Consider the following 26519-nt stretch of genomic DNA (forward strand, 5'->3'; position numbering starts at 1 on the left):
GCACAGGTGCACACACATTCTCGCACAAAATGGCACCACCAAAACTTTTTAAAAATTCAACAGAAACATCCTTATGACCAGAAAACAGTATTAGCAGTGAAATATATACAGGACCTATGCAGTACAACATCTGCTGCAATTTCTCTTGTGTTAAAACTTAAGGTTCATTTACTTGCAGAAACATCATAACGCTCTAGAATATCAGCTAATTAACAAGATCCAAAAAGGAAGCTACGATACAATGAACTAGAAATATCCCAGGGACATGGCAAGCACACAATGCAAAGTTATGAATTCTATGTGATAATGTTTATAATAGTTTTAAGATGTGTGCAAATACCTTGCTGAGATTTTGGAACATCCCTTACATAAAAAAAATCCTCAAAGATATGAGAGAAACTTGGAGGTGGCCTTTCTCACAGGCTCACAGAATATATAGTGCCTAATGGAACAAAAAAGAATCACTAGCATGCATGGATAAATATCATTAATAGTAATGAAACATTGCAATACTGTAGGGGAAGAGCAGGTTCCAATGAACACAAAGTAAAGGCATTGCTATGCTGTTTTACTAAACAAATAATATGTACAGTGGATATAAAAAGTTTACACACCCCTGTTAAAATGCCAGGTTTTTGTGATATAAAAAAATGAGACCACAACAAATCATTTCAAAACTTTTCCCACCTTTAATGTGACCTATAACATGTACAATTCAATTGAAAAACAAACAAATCTGTTAGGGGAAAAATATAAAAAACATACAATACGCTGGTTGCACAAGTGTGCACACCCTTAAGTTGAAGCACCTTTTGATTTAATTACAGCATTCACTCTTCTTGGGTACACGCATGCCGTCAATTAAAAAGACTCTGATTAACCCAAAATAAAGTTTAGCTGTCCTAGTAGGATTTTCCTGACATTTACTCAGTCGCCTGCTACAGCAAAAGCCATGGTTTGCAGAGAATTTACAAAGCATTAAAGGGCTCTCATTGTTGAAAGGTATCAGTCAGGAGAAGGGTACAAAAAAATGTCTACAGCATTAGATATACCATGGAACACAGTGAAGACAGTCATCAAAAAGTGGAGAAAATATGGGACAACAGTGAAGCTGCACAGAACTGGACATCCCTCCAAAATTGATAAAAAGACAAGACGAAAACTGGTCAGGGAGGCTGTCAAGAGGCCTACAGCAACACTGAATGAGCTGCAGGAATTTCTGGCAAGTACTGACAACAATCTCCTGTATTCTCCATATGCCTGGACTATAGGGTTGCAAGACGGAAGCCTTTTCTTACACAGAAAAACAATCCAGGCCCGACTAAAATTTGCAAAACAATACATCAAGTCTCCCAAAAGCATGTGGGAAAATGCATTATGGTCCGATGAGACCAAGGCTGAACTTTTTGGCCACAATTCCAAAAGATACGTTTGGCAGAAAAACACTTTGCATCCCCAAAAGAACACCATCCTCACGGTGAAGCATGGTGGTGGCAGTAACGTGCTTTGGGGGTGCTTTTCTTCAGCTAGAACTGGGGCTTTAGTCCAGGTGGAGGGAATTATGAACAGTTCCAAATACCACTCACATTTGGCCCCAAACCTTCAGGCATCTGCTAGAAAGCTGAAGATGAAGAGGAATTTAACCTTTCAATACAACAATGACCCCAACCATACATCCAAATCAACAAAAGAATGGCTTTACCAGAAGAAAATTAAAATTTTGGAATGGCCCAGCCAGAGCCCAGACCTAAATCCAATAGAAAAATCGGTGGAGTGACCTAAAGAGGGCTGTGCACAAGAGATGCCCTCACAATCTGACAGATTTGGAGCACTTTTGCAAGGAAGAGTGGCCAAATACTGCCAAGTCAAGATGTGCCATGCTGATAGACTCCTACCCAAGAAGACTGAATGTTGTAATTAAACCGAAAGGTGCTTCAACAAACTATTAGTTTAAGGGTGTGCACACACAACAAAGTATTAGTTGAAGGGTGTGCACACTTATGCAACCAGCGTATTGTACGTTTTTTTTTATTTTTTAGACTTTTTCCCCTAACAGATTTGTTTTTCAATTGCATTGTACAGGTTATAGGTCACATTAAACATGGGAAAAGTTTTGAAATGATTTATTGTGGTTTCATTTTTTTTATATCACAAAAATCTGACATTTTAACAGGGGTGTGTAAACTTTTTATATCCACTGTACCTACACGAGTATTATACTGTAACAATACTGCACAATGTGGACTTTATGACAGATCATTTATAGACAGAACAGCAGTGCTACAAGAATAATAAAAGTATACATTGCATGAAAGGAATATGCATTTCACTAGCCAAAAATAAGAGAAAGAACATTCTGGATATCTTAGACTAACACGGTTCTTTTCAATCACATTTATTAAAATAAATGATAAATCAGTGAAAAATAGTACATTTGCACGCCATCATTACAAAAACTGACCATTGCTAAGGTATCTGAGCACATTGTTTCCACAGAAAGTTTATACTACAGTGAAGTCTTCAAATTCCAAAATGTCAAAAGATATAAATATTAATCTTGGCAGAATTACTTGATTCTGTTAAAACACTATTTATTGTAACTTTCACGTACGTCTTGAGAAGCGGCAAATTAGAGAGACAGCAATATATAAAGTTAATGCATTTCTTCTCACAATGAACATCATTTTCTGAATTACAACACCTGAGAAGGCCTTTAGCCAACAAACTCACCCTTTAAAGATCTCTCGAATCTTCTGTTCCCCTTTAAGAGCTTGGACCACCTGACTGCTCTTCTAGTAAGAACTGTCATATACTGTGACATAAATTCTTCATAGAATTCATAATCAAAGTCTTCTGGTCTTTCAAAGCCATACGGATCAATTCTGTTAATTCAAGAACAACATGAGTTTTCATGACTGTTTCCAAAAAATTGGGTCATGTATTGTGACATAAAATGCTACAATAAATAAATAAATAAAAATCAGAGTAAACAAATGATTAATTTCAAAGGTTACAAACCCGCATTTTAGGAAGACAGACCTGGCTATCCAAACCTTTAACACTTACATATAAAGTAAAAGTGTATAGCAGATATTCAGTGCAAGGTAAAGAAAGTTGAGCATCTTTCCCTACTTCAAAAGCATTAGTCTAGCAAAAACAAAATAATAGCAAGGTACTGGCCATCCTTAAAAGTGGGTATTCCATAGAGGTTTGTCAAAAGTAAAAGAAATGCATTTGCAAGACAATAACTGCATGGCTTTCTTGTCTTTCAGAATTCATAGGTATGTTTAAATCTGTAATGACATACACAGGAAATACATGCATAAATTTTCAAGGGTTGTCTCTGGGATTACATCACCCAATAATTTGATTACTATCTCTATACTGTGCCCACAGCAATCCCCTTTGCCTGCCTTGCTCCACCTTACAAATATATGCTAACCTTAACCCTGCCCCCAACGTCAACCCTACACGTTTCCTTAGGAAATTCCTTCCTATAACACTATCACTGCACAGAGCATCTCAGACACACAACAGTCACAATAACTCAAACACACACAACCACCGCTACATCTAATGCCTAACTTAACCCTAACACTAATCCTAAACCTCAAATACTAGCACATATACTCCAAAAATCATAACCCCCTAATGCTCACACATACATTCCTCCCTCTAACACATACTCACCTAAACAAATCCATTGGCCTTTTAACGTCACTCACCTCTCAATCAAACATGCTTTCAAACATTCATGCCCACACTTGTGCTCATTCAATTAAATAAACATTCAAGGAAAAGATGGTAAATAGTACATTGTTTATATGCACTGAGAAAAAGAGAGAGAGAGATACACCAGCTAGAAGATCCACTTGTCAAACGGTGAATGACCAACCACAAATGGTCTATCAACAGAAAATTTAAAACAAATGAAATACAGTATAACTATGTTTTTTTCTTTGCAGGGGGATAATCCCCCCCACTAATTTTATATATATGTATATGGATTCACTTTACAATCTCGAAATACTGAAATGTCGAATTTCAGTATTTCGAGACTGAATAGTCGAAAAACCACATACACGAAAACCCACAATCACAAATACTACAATCGCGACCACACACACACACACACACACACACACACTCACACACCTACCTAAGTAAACGAACATAACACAAAAACACACTTAACCTACCTATAAGCAGGGGGCAAGCACCCCTGCACCCCCCCTACTATACTAACTCCGAGGTTGCATTAAACACACAAAAAACACCACCGTACACACTCACACACACTAAAATCTCTAACTGTTATCCTCAAACATACTTACCTGAAACCCCAGATAAATCCACAAACCGCACCACGTCACGAACGCGACATCAAGATAGCGGCAGATTTGACATTTGCGTTTTCGGCATAGTGTAGTTTTGGTTAACTGCATTTTCCACTATTCGGTCTCGACGTACTGAATTTCGACATTTCAGTACATCGAGATTGTCTACTGTATCCATATATTGTAAATATTATATATATATATATATATATATATATATATATATATTTTTTTTATTGTGTGTGTGTATATATATATATATATATATATATATATTTATATATTTATATTGTGTGTGTGTATATATATATATATACATATATATATATATATATATTTGTTTTTGTTTGTATATATATATATATATATATATGTTTGTGTATGTATATATATTTTTTGTGTGTATATATATATATATATATATATATATATATATATATATATATATGTGTGTATGTATACCAACTCCAAGACTGCAATACAGTAGCCAAAAGGTACAGATCCCCACTGTACTGCAATCTGAAACATAAAAAAACTGGTACATGTGATCACCTGCCTTTTGATTTTTATGTTCAGTCTTTACTCTCTTTGATAACTGCAACTATGTTCAACCAGCAAACCTAAACACAAACACAAATAGACACGAAGACACAGAGGCAGACACAAAGAGGCACCCACACACACAAATACACAGGCAGACACAAAGAGGCACCCACACACACAAAAACACACGGGCAGACACAAAGACGCACCCACACACACAAAATGACACAAATGCACACATACACACAAAATAATACAAAGGTACACACACACACAAAATGACACAAAGGCGCACACATGCACACACAAAATAACACAAAGATGTGCGCGCACAAACATGCACGTGTATTCACACACACAAAAAGACATGCAACAACAAAAAGACACACAAACACACAAAAAGACACATGCCCATGCGCACATACAGACACATGAGGGCACAAAAGACGCACCCACACACACAAAAACACACAGGCAGACACAAAAGACGCACCCAAACACAAAAACACAAAGGCAGACAAAGACACACAGGCAGACAAAGATGCAACCACACACAGACACAGACGCACACACAAAATGACAAAGACACACACAAAATGACAAAGACGCGCACACATGCGAGCGCACGTGTAAGGGCTGTAGATAGATCTCTGATTTCTAGTTGTTTTGTGCACACACACACACACACACACACACACACACACACACACACACACACACACACACACACACACACAAGGTTGTTAAAGGTTGTATGGTATACTTTGATAAAAACAAGGGGCACCTTTTCCCTTACGCCATTGCCAATCAGATCATTTCTACACTGGACACTACAAAAGACCTCAGGGTAATAATACATAAATACTTAACAACTATAATTGGACTAAGCGTTTTGTACCATTTGGGCATTCTGCTTCATCTATATTAAAACCAAATACCATACGAGTAGAAACTGTAGGACATTAAACCCAAAACTATAAGAGAAAGAAGTCAGAAAAGAAATTGATAGAATGTTAAATTGTCTCTACAAAAACTTAGATAAAATCAAAATAAAACCTGGCATTCAAATGGGTGGCATGAACAATTCAAATACAAGTTTTTCAATAAACAAATCTTATTCTTATAAAAATGGAGGAAAATATCAAAAAGAAAATGAATGATTTTCAAAATCCTCAAACTGTAAACTACAGTAAAGATACTGACAAACAAACAAAAGCATTACAAAAGGAATTGAATCTTAGTGGTATATCGCAACTGGTATGTCGCAACTCTTTTCGACTGAGAATGGACCCAAATGACATCTAAATTATTGGCAGGTTTAATAAGAATTCAAAAACATATTAAAAAGTATCTGAAATTAAGATTCAAGAAGTTAAATTTAGCTCAGATAAAAATGCAACATATATTTTCACTAGCATGTTTAAAAACATTATAGATATCCAAATAGCATTAGGAGATAATTAAAAAAAAATAATTTTCCCATTGTTAGATGATCAATAACTTAGCTGTCAAACTCAACACAAGTCGCATAAACCTAAAAAAAGCAATTGAGCATCTTAAAAATTATAAATGTTCTGATCCAGATGGATTTATGTCAAAATTCTATAAAATGTTTTCTAGCAATATTATAAAAATATCATTTAAGGTGTTCAATGACATTAAGTCAAATGGCATATCAGACCCATATTTAAACAGATAGCAAACAAGTTTAATAGGTATGGAGTCAACTGATACTAAAAATTACAGACACATTGATCTTATGAATTTAGAATTATTATAATGTATATAAATATATGCAATAATTTTTGTGAACAGACGAGACTACTACATCATGTGCAATTTCTCAAATTCAGTCAGCTTTTATCCAATCAAAAAAAGGGTTCCTATAACATTGTCAAAAGACAACAATGTCGAACACAAAGAAGAGTGAAACTGGTGGATATCAACTTTCGGATTGTGGGATCGCAGTACAGTGAAGATTGGAATATTTGCCCTTTCCTCACTGTAGTGTGATCTCGGAGTTTGTATATATATTTAGCAGGTGGTGTGGGGGTGCAGCCCCCCACAATAAAAGTTGATATTCGGCCTTTTCGCTCTTCTGAGCATTCAAAATTGTTGTCTTTCGACAACGTAATATGAAGCCCAAGAAAAACAAGTAATCAAAGTATTACACCTAAAACACTACTTCAATTCTTAAAACAAATATATGGTTATAAAATATTCACTCTAGCTGTGATTTTTAAAGAATATGTTAGAATAAATATCAGTTTTACACAGAGTAGATTTGGTTTTCCTGAAAATTTCCTAAAATTCTAAGTTTTATATGAAAATCAATCTATGCACATTTTTAACACCTTTACAGAATAATCACTTAAGACATAAGCAACTTATATAAAAGAAAATCATGTTAAAACACTTGTTTATACAATCATCAATCCAATATTACATAAAATGAGCAATTCCTACCTTCCCTTAAACCTCACACCTCCAAAAACATTACTCTGCAGATATTGTTCCCATAATTTCCATTTTTCTATGTAGTTTGCTCCTACCCTTTTCTAACGATCTCACTTCCAGTCTTTTATCTCTGTTACAATATTCACTACTTCAAATACAAATGGTTTAGACTTTGATTTCTATTTTCTAGTAACTGCTTTTTTGCCAGGCACCAGAATTAAACTTAACGAGGTCTTACTATGTTTAGGCATCTATGCACATTGTTGCAAATAAATGTACACTTGACCCAATAAACATTAAGTCTAGTATTAGGCAAGGATGTTTCCTTCCACAATATTTATTTTGTTTATATACTGAGCTTATATTTCTATGTTTTAGGCAAAAAATATATATATAATTGGCTATGTGCATCAATGTTAAAATACTTTTAACAAGTTTTGCAAATGATGTAAATATCCATATGAAATTACCAAATTCTGATATACCAAAAATTATAAACTCAATAAAACTCATTTGTAGTATCTCAGACTATAAATTAAAACTATAAAAGTCAGTCCTCTTTCCTAGAGATAACAGCTTCACTTATCCTGATGCACTTACAAAGACTGAAACTAAATTTATCTTTACAATAGCTAAGTATACTTTTTCATCAAAACCCTATTTTAAATTATAAAAATGCCACTGTTAAAAAGTGGTCACTGATGCAAAATGACTGAAAAAGATGGAGCTGTCTTTTCTAACAAAAATTGTTACAATCAAAATGAATATTTCCCATTAATTCGATTTCATGTCATAGCTACATGTTATAATATACCAATTAATTCCATGGAATCTTCCCTTACTAAACTTACTTGGTCCCCTAAATCTGTATGAATTTCATACAATAAACTTGTTAATCTTAAGAATCATGGAGATGTTAGTTTACCAAGCTTTTAATTTCACCAAACCAGTAGGCTCAAATATTACACAGGAAAAAATTATTGGAGCCAGACATGGATGCACATTTGGTTTAGATATATAAATGCTTATAAATATAATCCATTAGCTAATCCATTCTTTAAAAAAAGATTAAATACTTCAAATCAATAGCTTATTTTCAAAGTCAGTTAGGTTTTCAAAAATTAATTAAATAAGTTGATATTAATTGGTTGAAAGAGTGAAAATATACCGAGTCCAAATTTTGTTTAGAGTAATAAAATGATTGATTTATCAAAAATTTCTACCTTTAAAAAAATAAGTTAGTACAGGACCATGTGTCTAAAAACTTGAAAACTCAACAATTTAAGAAATGATATGGCACTACCAAATGAATTCCTACCCATAATAAACACTATATCAAATGTTTTGAGAGCCAGGTTTAATTACTAAAGTATAAATGAAAGACAATGTAAAATTCTTTCAAAATCTGCTGGCTGTACTTTTATCCAAGAAGGCCATCTCAAACTCTTAAAAGAGTAACATCAGAATATGAATACAGAAATACATATTGTTATTCAATTTATTTACCTACTTGTTTTAGTTTCTTTACAGGGGTAGTACACTGATCACTATAAACTATTTGTAGTCGCAGCCTTGGTGAAGAGATTCACAAAAATAGAAAACAAAACAAAAATTCACAAACACAGAGTAATCAGAGACATTAGACAATACAAATGTGTGCCTAGAGGAAAAGCACTTGCAGTCACAGTTTTGATAAAAGTGCCTTTCGAGATGAGCTCTGAAGGCAGGAAAAGAGGAAACTTCTTTAAAGGTGAACGGGAGGAACTACCAGTTTTGATGCAAAAATGAGAAAGGAGAAGAAATGGTCAAACAGTGCAGTTAAGTTTGGAGTGTCTGGAGTGAGGGAGTTAATTGAGCAAAGTTGTGGAAGTTGTAAGGGGTGGTTTTACTGTGCAGTTTGGCTGCAAGAGATGGAAAGATGCATGGCTGAAGTGGCTTGAAAACAAGATAACCTAAGAGTAGCTCTACTCTGTATGAGACTGCTAGCTAATTGGCCAGAGTGATGCTGTGCTATTCTTGAAGGGAGGAACTGGAAATTAACTAGCAGATTTTGTTTTCAATGGACTGTAGAGTGGATGAGCTTTTTCCAGAGGCTGTGGCTATAATGGGGAAGGAGCCTTCATTCAAGTTGAGCAAGGAGGACTCCTTTACCCATTTCAGCTCTACCTGGTCTGGAGAGAAAGGAAGATATTTTCTAGGACCCGAATAAAAGAGAACTGATCTTTTTCTGGTGTTTTCAATGTGGCTTTGGAAGTTAAGTGACTAGTCCTAGCCATAAACTTATGAAAATGTACACACACACACACACACACACACACACACACACACACACACACACACACACACACACACACACACTCTAAGAAAACAATTTCATACTCAAGGATAATTCATATTGAATACATAACCACCGAAAAGCCTCTTTTTCCTAACCTCCATGTTACGTGCATGTAATGTGGACACTTTTTTGGAACTTCCCTTCCATACATTTATTACAGAAGACACTACAACAAAAAATAAAACTCTAGACATACATGCTGTCATTAATTGAAAGTTTGTCATTTTGTATGATCCTCCAAAATGTATTAAAATAAATAAATTCCTTATAAGAACTTTCAGGTTCATAAAACTTCATATAATAAAAACTTGGCTACATTTAAAAATCAATGCTTCGGGAAAGGTTTAAAAATATGGTACACAAATATGTAAAAACATGTAAGTTAACAGAAGTACTTGTAAGGCTATTGATCTGTGAGGATCTTAAGAAGCCTAGTCTTACAGTCCCATGATAGTTTTTAGCGTTTACATTATGGGAAATAGAAGAATATGTTGCAAGATTTACATGTTCCTATATATGAAGGATAAGGGTGCTGACCGATGGTGAATTTGTGGTTGCCCATCCATTCTTCTAAACTGTACTAGAATGCAGTAAGATAAGCATTTTCCTTATCTAAAGTAATAAAGATGATTCTAATAATACAGAATGTTGGGAAAAGACTTTTCCAATCCTTATAGGAAGCAAAGGTTTATTGAAATAAATGTTTCTCCATATTCACATTCCAAAATTCCAGACGTGTCAACTGTTTTATGAAGTTGCTTCATAAAAAACTTCTTGTATGGTACAATATTTAAAATACTGTGCCTTGTTCTTAAAGTGATTTTCCAATGTTAGGCTATGCATTATGTCATTTGATGAGTAGTGTCACAATGCATTTTTTCACTTTTCTATCGTTATGCATCTGCTCAGGTTTTAAATAAAAACAAAATTTTTATTAAACCATGGCCCAAATATATTTTGTGTTTCCTACTTTGACATTACCTTGCGGTAATGTGTTTTGTGTCCATAGAAATGAATGGTACATCTCTGAACATGCGTAGTGGTATGCCCATTAAAGTCTATGGATGCAAAAGCCAATTTTTCCTACACTGAAACCACTATGGTTAAAGTTTAACGTTTTTCCTCAGTGACGTCAGTATATGCAATTCTTATTTTTTAAAAGCAATGCTCCCCAATAGGTAAAGGTGCTATTTGACAATTTTTACATCACATGCCATGAGGTAAAGATAAGATAAGAAAATGTTGGAAAATCACTAACATTTACAAGAACTATTTATTAGATGGTTACTTTAATTTCAATTGTGATTTTTATAAAAGTTAACCATTACCTCATATTTTTTTCTTATTTGACTGGAAAACACTTTTGTTTGGAATGCATTTATTGCATATAGCTGTTCTTGTTGTTATTTGTCTTGTACAGTTACTGTTGTTTAAATAAATACACACAAACACACATTCTTTTGTTTGATTCTGTATACAGTTTAAAAAAAGTCAAAATTATTGGAAAAATACATACATACTGGAGGTTTGCAACAAACAATCAAATTGTAACAAACTGCTTTTGATTACTAAGGACATCTTGCATACTGACACTCAGGAGGTTTGATTCCCTCAGTAGAGATAAGTAATTAGACCACTCCTAGAATATGATGATGTATTTTGTTTATATGGGAAAACATTAAGTTTATTATTTTAGTAACAAAAAACTATCATTGTCAAAAATCTAAATTAATCATGCTTAGCAGACTCAAGTTATAGGCTACTGCAGGCAGGCTTAGCTCTAACATACAGATGTATCAACAATGAGTTCCAAAACCTTTACTGTTGACTTTTTTTTGCTACGCCTGATGCAGTTACTGTTGCAGTCTACAAAAAGTATGGAGTTTGACATTTAAGCCTTGGAGTAGGGAGGGTCTTGCCTTCTTGTTCCCATTCCTCAAGCTAGGCTTTTACTCCCTATGCAGTCAAAGGAGTTATTCAGTACTCTCATCAAGTTCACATAGGCACTGTCAGGACGACCGACTCATATCTATACCTGCATTCACTGCCCTAGATGAACCACATGCTGAACTGTGGACAAAAGTGTGTCGTTAGACTGGGTCTGCAGGATAAGGACAACAGCTAAGATGAAAGTTTTTTTTCTTTAGCTTTTCATCTGGCAACATATGTTTTGTATTCTTCTTCTGATAAGTCCCACTACAGCCTGAGCCAACACCTGAGTGGGGCCTGGTACTGAGGAGCTTTGCTTTCATAAAGTTTGGCACTAATGGTCATATCAACACGGAGATAGGTGAAGTCAAGGACAGTAGTCCGTAACTCTATGCCACTGCTGACCTCACTGCATCATCGTTGACACTGACACAGTGTTGGCTGAATTGGAACCTGGATCTGAACAGCACACAGAAGGAAGGAAAAGGGGTAGCAGCAGTAGCAAAATATGGCAATGAAAGAGGTTACATCTTCATAACAAAATTAGCTGAGAAAAAGACTCGAGACCACATGTGCTGCACTGAAATAAAAGCCTCTCTCATCTTCCAGTAATTCAACTTCACCAAAACAAAATGCATGGGTCTAACAGACATTCTTCGTTCAGATTCTGAAGCTTCCAAGGTTATACTACTTGTTCTCAACCTGGTAGGAATGCTTTCCTTAGAAAAAGGAAATCCTAGTGTAGAGACCCTGTGGTTTAGGTTTCCTGGCAGAAACAGGCTGGTATGAGTCCACTGCAGCCAGCTTTTAGAGGGCCTGAGACAGCAGAAATGCAGGGGAAGGGGAATCCCTGACTAGCTCTAATTCAAGAAGGTTCCTCACATCTTTAAGGGTGAATGTCTTACATGAGGTAAAATAAAGCACTCCTCAGAAAAAGCAGTTTCCTGGTACTTCAAGCACTTAGCCTTGCATGAGGATTTTCATCTTACATTTTATTTTAATATCCTTTCTTGACTGGTTAGTCCCATTAGGCCAATGGCTTGTTTTCAGGGGAGGCCTAAGATGGTATTTATGCAGACTAGGGGAAATTTGCCTAGGGCTCTGGGGAAATTACCCTACATGATTTGAGCTTCCATTTCCTGTGTACAAGTCGTAGGGTGGCACCAGGAGATACAGGAAACATGGAGGAGGAGGTCAGTGAGATATGAGGTTGTGAAATTGTTCCAACAACTGCACATGGAGGAAGCTTCCAAAATTAAGAGATATTTCGGATGATGTCAGTGTCCAAGCATTCCAATATGTCAGCTGTATCACAGAGCCAAATTATGGACTCTTATGATAATGTCCCCTTGAACACATACCAGAGTTTCAGCTACATGGTTTTGAATGGCCGTGACTTTTTCATTTTTACTCTTTACGTCTACGTTCCATTTTACTGATAAGGTCACAAAAAGCCCGAAACATGGCATACCCACAGTTAGTATGGTTTAGCTTTAATGCCCTAAATGTACCCATAAAGACTTAAAAAGAGAAATTTAAAAAGTCATGGGCATTTAGAAGCCATGTAGCTGAAACAACTGCATGCCCTTAAGGGGCATTTGCATATATTCCGTGGAGCTCTAATACAAGGGGTATAAAGTATTACACAGTTAAGACTCTAACTTGGCTCAGTCTTTCTTGCAGTTTTTTTTTAGTACTAGAACAAGAGATGGTAGAACAACAAATAAATGATATTCAAAAAGACATACCAAAGGACAGACAGAAATCAGTGAAAAAACTGTCAGTAAGTGTGACAAAGCAGGATGACAGTAAAGAGGGTGAGGATTTAACAAAAAGTAATGTGGAATTAGCAGATTAAAACAATAAAGAAAAAAATAAGCGAGTACAATAACATGGATGATGAAGTTGAGGACGGCAGTAGTGAAGACTGCAAAGCTAAGCATAATACTATTAGGAAAAGGAAACAGACAGAGGGATAAAAAAAACTGCCAAAAAGTAAAAAGATGGCATCATTATATTTTCCTTGAATGCTAACAGCATTATCAATGAAGTATGTGGATTAACAATAATATTTCAATAAGAACAATGCATACACTTGCTGTCTATTGGATACCAGAACTCTTTTTAAGAAAACACTCAGAAAGAAAAGGCGCAGTCATTACGGGAAGGGTCAACAATATGGACCTTTGGAAGAGATATATGTTGCGGGGCTGCAACTTTATGTAAACCCCATATCCTAGGAAAAGCACTGGTTTGTGATTATAAAGTAAACAATTGTATTTTTCATTTGACTTTGTATGCTAATAGTGGAATGAAACAAAAGAAGAAATTATTTGGAAGCTTAAAACCATATGTTGTTATAAATATGGCTATTACACATTTAAGAAAATGTAAAGTCAAGATTAACAGAGATGTTAAAATCTTTATGGAACTAATAAAATATGGAAAGTTAATATTAGGTCTTACCATGTGATATACTAATTTGAGGCATACATAATAAAAACTGAAATAGATTCTTGTATTCTGATATTTAACAAGTGATAACATTGTGGTCATAAATAGATATGGAAAACCGATCATGTTGTTATATGAATAGAAATAAGAAGGGGTATTATTATAACATCAGGTATTAAGCAATAGGGTTAGAAACAGAATTTTTAAAAAAAAAAGTCTCTCACTAGAGAAAGATCATTTAACAATGGGAAATTATTGTTTAAATTGATCTAATTAGTGGATTACATTCAAAATGAAATATAAAATAATGCATTATAAAGCAGAAAGAGAAATGCGTGCAACAGGGTTTTTTTTATATATTACTACTTTATGAAAAAAGCATTGGATCAGGATATTAAAACAAATATGTTGGGAGATGGCTCTAAAACCTTTTTAATATTATGAAAATGAAAAACAGGACCTATCAATAAAAATATATTGTTCACGGTAGAAAAGAGGTACTGTGACTTTTCTTTTCCAATTCAGTTAAGCAAGAACACATTAAACTGATTGTATAAAAATAGTGCTGGTATATTCTAGTCAAATCAGCATATAGAGAAACATTTTCCCAAACTATTTTCAAAACAATGTTAGTAGTAGTTATAGATCAATATGTGTGTATATACCTTTAAGAAGCTAAACAAACCAGCCACAATTAAAGGGTTTAAATATATTTAATAATAAATAATAAAAGAACAAGACAATATTCGATAACTCAGCACAGTGACTACAGAGTTCAGAATCATAGGAAATATTGTAAAACAACATTGCAGGACAGTCTCACATAAATACAGAAAACATCTACATTAATCTTTACTATATTCCTATCTATCTCTAAGAGAAAAATTACTGTAATCTAGTTACTTACTAGTGCTGATGACAGGATGTTTACAGGTCCAAAGAAATACAAAATGCACAGTCTCTGAGAGAGTTCTTAAGTTACTGTCAAACATTACTGCTAAATACTTCTCTCAGATGTGCAGCTACTAGGAAGTCTTGACTAGGAAGTCACAGAGCAATAAAAACAATTTACATTTTAAACCTAGTAATTATTTCTGTTTCAAGGCAATAGGAAAACCTCTAGCTCTAGATGCTGTGTCTGCTTGCTGCACTGAAACTAACTTTTTTTATAGCACATCGTAAAGCACTTAATTTCAATGTATTTTCTTAAAGTTTTGTAAATTAACTCTATGTTCCAGCTTCTTCTATTAAAACGTACATTGCACAGGTATATATTTTATACACATTTCCGTTCCTTTCCAATGGCCACATTCCTGTACATAACATACAGTTTAACACACACTTCTGCACCAGCAGTTCAATATACACACAATATACAGTTCTCCTACATTTGCAAGACAAGCACATGAATCATATTAATATTCACAAATGACACATGATTACCTACAAAATTCTAGATAGCCGGGCTGGCAGTGTCAAATTTCTATATAAATCATATTAACATTTTCAAGTGACATATAACTACTTACAAAATTCCAAACAGCTAGACTGGCAGTATTTTCCTGGTGTCACAGAAGCTACGACTTATTCTATGTGGTCAAGAGGCACGTCCAGTCATTATTAGGGTTCGGAGACAGCTTGAAAATGGAACTGCTTTCATTTACTAAGAAAGTCCACCAAGTTAGTTTAAAAGTCCACTACTCTAATTTTGCCCAGCACATTTTTTTTTTTACCTATGCTGATCTTTTCCAAGACAAACTAGGCAAATTTCCAGTTGCGTATTCCATGAAGTTACACCTAGAGTTCAGTCCAATTATCAGGCCAGCACGTAAAGTTCCAATAGCCATGCAGGACAGGTTCAAAGCCAAGCTAGATAGAATGGTACAACAAGGTGTGATTTTTCCAGTTGAAACTAGCACTGAATGGGCATCTTCCATGGTGGTAGCTCATAAGAAAAGCTCAGATGACATCAGAATATGTACTGACCCAAGAGATTTGAACAAAGCACTAAAAAGACTTCATCAGCCAATGCTCACAGTCGAAGAGGTCGCAGCCTTAATGCCAAATGCCACCATTTTTTTCTGTCTTAGATACAAACAGCTCATTTTGGCAAATTCAGCTTGACAAAAAAATCATCATTGCTCGCTACTTTCAGTACTCTGGCAGGTAAAATTTTTGAGAATGCCATTTAGGATAAATTCTGCCACTGAAGTCTTTTCAATATGCAATGGAGCTAATTTTTTCTGGGTATCCTTGTGTTATTATAGTGGACGACCTACTAGTAGGAGGTCACGATGAAGCTGAACATGACAGAAACCTCAGAAAAGTTCTAGAAAGGGCACATTATGTGACTCAAGATCAATCCACACAAATGCAAATTCAGGCTAAAAGAAGTTCCTTATACTGGTCATTTATTTATGAGTGCAGGCTTATGACCAGACCCTTCAAAAGAAACAGACATTCTCGAGATGCCAGCTCCAGACAATGTTCAAGCCCTGCAACGTTTTCTTGGCATGATCAACTACCTAGGCAAGTTCATTCCAGACCTAAGTCAGCTTTCAGCACCACTCAGAGAGCTGACACGTAAAGATGTATCCTGGTCTTGGTTACAGCAACACCAAAGAGAATTTGATGTCCTGAAACAGAGAATTGCTAGTCCACCAACTGTCAGATACTATGATGTTCACAAGTCAGTTGCACTTTCTCATGATGTTTAGAAATTTGGTCTTGGTGCAATCATTCTACAAGAGGATCAACCTGCTGCCCATGCATCAAGAACTCTTACTCAAACTGAGAGGAAGTGTACCCAAACTGAGAGGAAGTATGCCCAGATTGAGAAACAGCTTATTGGCAATTCTGTTTGCATGTTCAAAGTTCCATGATTATGTTTATGGTAGACCTATGCAGATCGAAACAGACCACTAACCATTAGTCATCATCTTGAGAAAGCCAATGCATTCACAGCTCCAGCCAGACTGTAATGTAGGATGCTGAGATTGCAAAAGTACAATTTCAATCCTGTCTACAATAAAGGCAAACTTCTTTATCTTGATGATACATTATCCAGATCGCCCAGAAATACCACAGAACAGCATGATAATGAGATCCTTGAGTTTGAAGTCATGGATATAAGAAATAAACTTTTCCTCCACACATCCTGATGAGCTGAGAGATCACACAGCCACAGATCCAGTTTTACAAAGGTTTAACCACTTTATCAATCAAGAATGGTCATCAAAGCAATCTAGTTTACCTCAAGAAGTGCAAAGTTATTTTCCTTTCAGAGATGAGGATTTTGTCTGACAAAGGTATCATTATGGTAGGTCCAAATGTAATTGTTCCAAAGTCCTTGCAACAACAGTAAATTACTATATTGCATTGTGGTTACCCAAGAACCAAATCTACCAAAAGAAGGGCATGAGTACGTGTATTCTGACGTGAGATTGAGAGAGAGAGAGAGAGCACTTTTATCTTGTTCAATGTGTAATAGTACAAAGCCACATCAACAAAAGGAACCACTTCAGCTTAACCAGATTCCAGAACTACCTTGGTCGACAGTAGCTACCGAAATCTTTGAGTGGAATGGTCAACATTATTTGGTGGTAGTAGACTCTTACTCCAGTTGGTTCAAGACTGACTTACGTCCTAACCTAGCATCCAGTACGGTGATTACTAAGATGAAGAGTCATTTTGCAGTACACGGTAGCCCACACAAAATAATTTCAGACAATGGCACGCAGTTTGCAAGCCAACAGTTCAAAAGATTTCCTGAAGAATGGGACTTGCCTCATGGCACAAGTAGCCCTGAGTACCCACAGTCAAATGGTTTGGCAGAACATGCAGCTCAAACAGTTACTTAAAAAGTCAAAACAAGATAACAGTGGATGTTTTCCTGAATCTCTTGAATCTCAGAAATGTTCCACATGATAAACATCAAAGTTCACCTGCTCAGAGACTTCTGTCGTGACAAACCAGAACCACATTACCAATCAGCAGTCCATTGTTGGTTCCATGTGTGAAGAACAAAAGGTCAGTGAAAACCAATCTGTTGAAGAAGTGCTTAACCCAGACGTCCTATTACAATAAGACCAGTAAACCACTCAATCCATTACAAGAAAGAGAACTGGTAAGGATGCAAACATCCAAAGGCTATGATCGGATTGGTGTCATGGAAGAATATTGGTCCATAGCCAAGCTTGTACATTGTGGAATCAGGAGGGGCAATCTTTAGGGGGAATTGGAAACACTTGAGACCGGTGTCCAAACCTATACCACAGCATATAGCCTGTGAGTTGTCCGGTGTTTCAATTCCAGAGGAAGTTCCAAAGGACATTCCCGTTCCTGTGATGAATCCAGAAGCTCCCGATACGAGCTGTACACCACAGACTGTCCCTGCTGCTAAATTTGGTCCAGATTATTATGTCACGAGATATGGCTGAATCTCTAAACCCTTCAGCAGATATGAAGTACCTGGACATGAACATTGTGTTTTGTTTCTAATGTAACTAGTAATGCATGTCTAGCTCTTATATTGTTTTGTATAAATGGCAATCTTTTTAAGAGGGAGGATGTAGATCAATATGTGTGTGTATATACCTTTAAGAAGCTATCCAAGGGCTTGCACAAGTGCATAAATATTGAGCACGTGCAAGTCCAACTGCCATATTGTGATTAGCTGTTGAAATGTAAACATTATGTATGCAAGGTCTGTCTGTTAACTAGTTCGTTCATATTTACTGATGCTGCTATGCATCCTGATGTGTTTCTATGTATTAAAGCATCTAAATGAAACCCCAGCCTTCTCGTTATATGTGTTAGAGATGAACAAACAACAGTTATGGAAAGTAAAGTGATTACTAAATGCATACAATGAAAGCTTGGAAAAAGAAATTTCCATACAAGAGTTGAAGATATTTTAGGTAAAGTATCATCAGATACTTCACCAAGTCCTGTTGGACTTGTGTTATGAATTTCATAAAAGTATGAACTGATCTCAAAAGGATCTTTTTGTCAAAGTATTAAATGAATGGTTAACATATAGGATAAACGATGACGTCTGTGATGGTGTGATTAAGTTTCATTTTTGAACATAAAGATAAGAGGACACATTAAAGACTGGAGATCAATCACACTAAAACAGACTGAAAGATCTTCTTTGTTTGATACAGAAAATGTATCATGATGGACTCTCTGGCATAAAAGGGTTAAGAACTTGTTAATAAGGGAAAATGGATTCTATTAACAGATATAAATTTGGCACACATCTTAATTTCTGATGTAGACAAATCTTTTGATTACGTGGATCTTGAAGGTTATGAATTCGACAGTTATAACATTAGTGTTAATCAAGAATGGAATCATGGATACCTGTAAGTGCACAAATAGGGTGGATGGTCAAGTGAGAATATAGATATTACAAAGAGAGATGAAGCAACACTGTCCATTAACTTGAGCTCTGTTTAGTTTAATTATTGATGCTAAGATTGTGGAATGCAAATCCAAATTTACTGTAGCAAAATGGAAATTCTTGACAGTAATTTCTTATTATGCTTATCTTGTACAGATTATTTAACCGAGACAGTAAAAATACAAATTGCATGAAAAAAAATATTACCGATTTTAGAGAAATCATTACAAGATACAGAATTATCACTGAATACAACAAAATTCCAAGTGTGAGGTGAATAAGAACTTATGCAAGCTACTGATTTTGTGTTAGAAGATATTACTGTTCTAGGTATAAGGATTAGACTGCCAAAGAAGGAAAAGCTGCAGTGGGATAGTACTCTAGAAAATATAAAGAAAATCATATTTGTATTGAAAACTTTCAAGTTATTCTTTTTTCATTAAAAGTGTATTTGTTAAATTCAGTAATTTTAAGCAGACTGGGATACGCAGGAAATGATAATCTCTTTCCAGTTTGTAAAGAAAAATAAGTTTTATAGTTATATTTTGCAAGTTTATGGAGTTCAAGATTAAACTCTATTAAAAGAAAAGTAATATATCGTATAAAAAAAGATCAAGGATTGGGCCTCATAAATCCCACTTTGTCATTGTTAAATTTATACTGGAGATTATAGGAGCTTCAAAACTTGCATACTGATTTTATAGATCTATATTATTCCAAAAAAATGATATGAATAGGTGATGTGCTATGGGGGGGGGGGGGGATTATGAGGATACAGCAATAAAAGATAAACAAAATAAGACTTTGGTGAATAAATCCAGAGGATACATTACCATGATGTCAACTGAGGTATATTTTAACAACATATATAACTGCACTATCAAATGGCCAAAAAGGAATTGGAGAGGGTCCCTTTTGCAGCATCTTCCTCAGAATTTACAGAGGAATTTTATCCCAGTCATATCATTTCTCCTCCTCCTCCAGCAAGCAGCAGATGCATTATTGTTTGTAATACCTGGGCTGGAGTGAAAGCTCCTTCCTGTCCACAAGCACCCTCAGGGTGTTACGCAGTCCATGCCCCAATGGCTGATGTAGTTGAACATTACAACCAGTCTGTCTGACATGTGACACTGACACATAGCAGCTTACATAACTCCCTCTGGGACAGCTGAGCAGACCCCCATCACTGCTGTCTGCAGTGTGGACCACTGAGGTTAGATTAGTATACAGGAAACTGCAACACATCTGAAACATATAATGAACTGTGTTAGGTTAAACTCTCCGTTCAGAATACAAAGGCTCATCTGCACCTCAGCTGTGGTTCATTTAATGTTAGGAGAGGTTCCCACTTCCCAGTGATCTTAAATGGGATAATATCAGTATCAGAGAATAAATAAACAATATGAGCTGCAGTCTCTATTAGCTGGCAAGATGCAGCCTGATATGTGTAAAGATAGTATATATACATATACACACAAATGCAGATTACATATATAAAGAGAGAGAGATGTGGGTGTGTGTGTGTGTGTGTGTGTGTGTGTGGTACAGTTAAGACTGAACGCTCAGAAAACTGAGCACTCTTTCCTTGTTCATCAGCTTGACGGCTGCTTTATACAAGACATCAATTTGCAGTAGGGTCAGGGAATTTGCCTTTATGCAGCTGTTGTGTGACCGTGGAGATGGTATATGTATAATTAGTAAGATGTGGGGGGGATGGTGGGGGGGCTTGCCCTCCTGCCAAAAATAAAATTCTTGTTTTAAGTACTATTCAATTACTTTAGATTTGCTCTAACATTTGCTCTTTGATGTGTTTGATATTTTGTAGAATCACATACATGTGATTATATCAAACGTTTCTGAGACTTTAAACCATCACAGGTACATGATTTGATTCCCTCAGCCCTCATGTTCCTACTATGTGACTTTGAGCGAGGTACTTAACCAGAAACCGCTCTTGTGTCACCCCTGAATGAAAAGGGACTGCATGTCCAGTGGGCCTATCTGATTAACAGATGGGTATTATGATTTTAATCCAAGTGCTCACCCTGGCCATAGAAACTGTTAAGATAAGGGGCATTTACATGTAATCTTTTCTGGATGGCTGTTAAATGGATTTTCAAAGGAACATATCTCCTTGGAGAACTTATTCCCTTTCATAGGTAATTATTAGGCAATGACCCCAAGTGTCTTTTTAAGCCTAACCCAAGTCTTATTATTGGCGAGACAAAAATAGAGTTTGCACCCTCTCAACAAAACTATTTCTGTCACAATTTCAGTGACGACTTTTCTGTCCTTAGACAGAATTTGTCACATGCAGATACTTTTCAAGCTGGTAGCAGGCAGGACTACTGTGATGGAAAGGAGTTCCTCTTCTTTGCAGGATCATAAGTCCTGAAGTGTTCTGATGCTACAACATATAAACATTATGACAAAGTTTCACCACGACCCAAGAAGTCTATGGAACCAGGCAGCTCACTCCTTGTAAAAACAGTCCATATAATTCGCATTCCCCACTAAATGGTAGGAAGGACCAGTACAAAAGATGAAGAGGGAAGACGCTCTGTTTTCTGTCAATCCCAGACTCTTATGAGGGATAGTTCAAACTTCAGGAGGACAGCACATATGGCATCTACAAAGGTGCTCAGCTTCTGGTCTTTATCTCCAGCCAACCTGCACATAAATCTAAAGGAAATGTTAGCAGTAGCAATGTTTTTTGCATTGTTCAAGCCCTGTCTGTACCATACTGTCCTTCAATATTCTGAAATAATACAGTAGTATTGAGCCTACACAGACAGGAGGGAACTTCTTCATACCAACTTTACAGAATGACAAAGAATATGTATAAGACAATGCCGGAAAACGTTAATATTTCTCATAGGCATTTTCATTCATATGGTCAAGCTTTTTTTCCTTTCTCCTCAAAAGGTTTAGCTCATTTTCTGACAATGTCATAGGATGAGAGAGAAAAAAAAGCAAGGCCTCACACATTTCCAATACCCCTCCATCCCTAACTATTGTAATTCAGATCACACAACTTTGAGAGTAAGGAGAAACTTTCTTACCCCACTGCTCCAAGATCAGACTTGAAAAAGAAAAGGAGTTGATGAAACTAGTTTTAGAATTCATGTTTCATCTGAAAAGTACCCTATGATCACAAAGAAACCCCAAAGGATGGTCCTTTACTGAACTGGAGAATGGGGGGGGGGTTCTCCTGTAAACCCTCCCTCCTGTACTTCTAGTCAGAAAGTGTTTTTGAAAGCAATGAGGGAGAAGTATCAAATGATATCGATAGCTCTTTTCTGCTTGTTACAGCAATGGTTCTCCTCTTCTAAGCTAACTTTTCAGCTACTTTGCTTATCTCTCAGGAAATAACTGCTATATTAGAAGGAAATGGAATCATCCATTCAACCCTGCAGTCTCTTCATCACGGTTTGGGGATTACTTGAAGTCATAATTGTTCTGATTTCTCTATTATTATTAGTTAGAACATTGAATAAAGCCAGAAAACTAACAGAGGGAGTCTTATTCATCAAACTGAAAGTGAAGACTTGTGCATCAAACTAAATATTCCCATTTACAAATAAAATGGCTAGTGGCCTTGAATTACACATCTCATATTTACCAGATGGTGCTGACTTGCTTCTCAGTGGACGTCTACATTTTAGCTAGGTTTCTCCTTCTGTGGGATCATCTGCTATTCTCTTCACGTACTGCAGCAGTTTTCAAAAGGTGTTATTCCTTTTCCAACTTTTAGTTTCTTTTGCTCAAACTACACTTTATTATACTTTCTAGGTAGATCAAAACTAATGGGCTTTCAATGTGTATTTTTTCCTTATGATCTGGAAATTTAATCACTTCCTTGTACAAACATACCAAGTTTACCTTTAGACTAAGACAGTTGCCTCTGTGGGCCACTTTAAGCCCAGCCAATTTCCCTCAAAGGTGAGAGTCAAACCATGTATATTTTCTCTGTGAGGTAAATAATTTAAACAAGATAGTTACCAAAGGTGAGAATCAAACCCTGTAACTTCTGCCATGGAGATAAACCCCTTAATCATTAAGTAAAAGTAAGGTAAAAAATATAAGAGCGTCTTAAAGAATTGTCAAGGGGTTAGCCACAGAGATAGAGAGAGAAAATTATTAAAATGCAATAACCAGCCTGAAGGCACAAGGCCATAGAATCTGAGCATTCTCCTCCTTTGATTGCCTGAATTTGGATACCAACCTAGATGCCAGACGTCTGGACAGGAGAAAGAATGATTAATGAGTGGTAGGTCACCATTTTGTCTTCTTCAGGGAAGTTGAGACATTAAAGCACAGTGCCGAATGGTGGTTGGGGAACGCTTGCCTGATAGCCACTTTGAAAAAAGTAAAATGGAATAACAAACCATGTTGTGGGAGGAACTGCATGAAGGAATGGAATAACAAACCATGTTGTGGGAGGAACTGCATGAAGGAACACTTGCACCTATCCTGCCCCTGGACCACTACAAACATTGCTCCAGACTGGATATATAAAGTAGTTGCAACAAAAAGTATCTCCCCCTTACTCCTTCAGTATAACAACCCTGAATATCAGGTACTGACCTCTCACCTTTTAGGTGAAATATGTGTGCAATAAAGGACGATAAATGCAGTGCTGCCAAGCCTTTGAGTGGGGGAAAATGAAGACATTTCAAAAGTTATTTTAATAGAGCATATCTACTGTTTGTACCACTCTCAAACTGCAAAATAGCACTACTGAATGTGAAGAGCTCATAGAGGTTAAACAGCCCCATCCCCAAATGTTAGCAATATAGGTACAAGTGTTATTCAAAACAGAATGGTGCTTTCATGGCCAAACTTAGTAATCATTTTTTTCTGTCCATATAACTTTTATTGTAGCCCTTATGCCAAGTCCTAGCATGACATAAGGAGATGTGGATGACCAGAAACCCTAAAACAATGGTATCAGACATTACAGAGGTGCTGGGTCAGTCTTTATCTCAAGGCTCTGCAGGGCATCACAGAATGTTTTTATATGGTCTGCTGGGGATAGTAATTGCTTATCTCCTTTTACTAGCAATGCTGAGACACACTACAAGCACTGATTTAGACAAAAATGTATTCCAGTAAACAGAAACATTATTTCTCCACGGTAATAATTTACATAGAGTTTGACATTTGTTTACTACATGCCATGGTCTTTGCAATAATGCAACAAGAGTACTTGATTACAGGTTCATAGGTAAATACTAGGCAATCACTCCATTACATGCCTAATTAAAAAAAGGAGTGCGGCTAAAGGTGAGAATTAAACACTGTACATTTTGTCAGTGAGGTAAGCACCTTAACTTCTCTACAGTAATTACTATTTTTTTACTTTAAGTTTGCCAATCATTTTGTACACGTGATGGTCTTCTGCACTTACAGAATGTGGTTATTGGTACATATTAGGCAATCAGAATGCAGACTAGTACATGTCTAGCTAAAAATAAGAGTATGATGACCACAGGTGAGAATTAAACCCCTTGCCTTTTCTCTGTGAAGTAAACATCTTAATCCTTTATATTAATTGATGCTAAGGCGCTCCCCAGTAGACATACTACCCCTGGCAAAAAAAAAAAACATCCTGCGGCATGTCTAAACCCTTGACGGCATGTAAACATTTGCTTCACTGTCTACGAAGATAATAAAGAAAACTAGGCTACTAGCTAAAGAGCAAAACTTGGGCTGCACAAAGAGTGAAGCTTTGGAACTGTGTCACTGGGCATACCTTCATTATTAAGAACTAAATCATAACACTAAACATGCCAGCGCAAAACTATAAACGTATACATTACATAACTGACTGAATGGACACCAGAACCGCACCTGCCAATCCTGGATTCAGCTGTTGTAGCAGTGTCCAGTTGCAACCGTGTGTTGCCAGCGCCGTTCTCAGTAGCCATTGACATTTACTCTTCTAGTATGTGTGTGTGCATACGTACTACCATCCAAGCGGAGAAAATGACACAACCAAAACAGTCTGAAGTAGTATTTGGGAATTAACTCGGCTGCCACTCAATAAGCTGCAGCAGTTTCTGCCGTACAGGATACCATCCCAATTTAAAACTATCCCGTCAAAAAGCCCTGATCCCAAGTTTGCCGCCGTTATGATGGAGGTGCCCGCACCTCGGAAACCTACTCCAAAGTTCAACTCGGAGCTCGACTACTTTCCACAGTAAGAAAGTAACACGTCTGCTGCCAGTTGTCGGCGGCAATGCGTTAGCTATACTGACAGGGTACTCTGTACAGGGCAGAGTGGCAAACATCCGTGGTGTAAAGACGAAACCATGCTTTTCCTAGTTGGGAACAAGATACATCGACAGTAGTATAGTGAATATGCACTTAATTCCACTTCGTACTTTGCTAGTACCTCCAGTATTTCCCAAAAGCGGTTGTCACCTTGCAACTTCGAAAAGGAGAGGGATTGCGGCTGCGCTATTATTCCATTATATCTCTAAGTAAATACAACATATACACAGGTGCAAATTACTCTGCTTCCATTCGCTTTCTTCAAAACAAAGTGTATTACTCTCACCGTATCTCTTTTCTCTCTTTTTTTAATACCTCCCTCCCCCACCCTACTCCAGTTTCTTTCCACCTTCCGAAAGTCGCTTACTAGGTGCCTCTCATAGTTGTCAATCTTTTCCAGAAAAAGGCGGGGTTGGATCTCGCTGGCAACGAATCGGTCACGTTCAGCGCCTGGCATTAGCATTCCCAGGGAAGGTGGGGCGGAGTGTTCGGTGCAGGAAGAAGCTATTTTGAGAATGGGGTGGCATGGTTACCCAGGATTTCTAAAAGAGATTTAATCGCCTAATTCTTTTGTATTGCCTTTTATTTCTAGAACTGCGTTGTTTTTTCTCTTTATGTTTGTGACAGGTAGGGATTCCTTAGTGTTACTGTTACCTTATGCGTGGATTTGTTAATCTTTTAAGAGGTGAATGCTTTAAGGGGAGGGAGGGTATTTAATAACACGAAAAGTACTGTACGTCATGCGATAAAGAATGGTGGTATTTAACGACTTTTTTGA

General features: G+C 36.4%; 1 protein-coding gene across 2 annotated transcripts in view; it reads right to left on the reverse strand.

Moving 5' to 3' along the window:
• GRTP1 (growth hormone regulated TBC protein 1) overlaps window positions 1-26160 on the reverse strand; it is a 1073346-nt gene extending 1047186 nt beyond the window's left edge. Inside the window, exons 1-2 of one of the 2 annotated variants that reach the window (XM_044071212.1) lie at window positions 25319-26160; window positions 2731-2882 (exon numbers count right to left, since the gene is read on the reverse strand). In XM_044071212.1, the coding sequence (XP_043927147.1) occupies window positions 2731-2882; window positions 25319-25401 (235 nt within the window). In that variant the 5' untranslated portion in view covers window positions 25402-26160. The remainder of the gene's footprint in view (window positions 1-2730; window positions 2883-25318) is intronic. The other variant, XM_044071211.1, reaches the window with a different exon arrangement.
• Between the last annotated feature and the right edge of the window lie 359 nt (window positions 26161-26519).

This window comes from Protopterus annectens, chromosome 5.part0 (assembly GCF_019279795.1).
Source record: "Protopterus annectens isolate FY-2018-M chromosome 5.part0, PAN1.0, whole genome shotgun sequence".
Classification (NCBI taxonomy): domain Eukaryota; kingdom Metazoa; phylum Chordata; order Ceratodontiformes; family Protopteridae; genus Protopterus; species Protopterus annectens.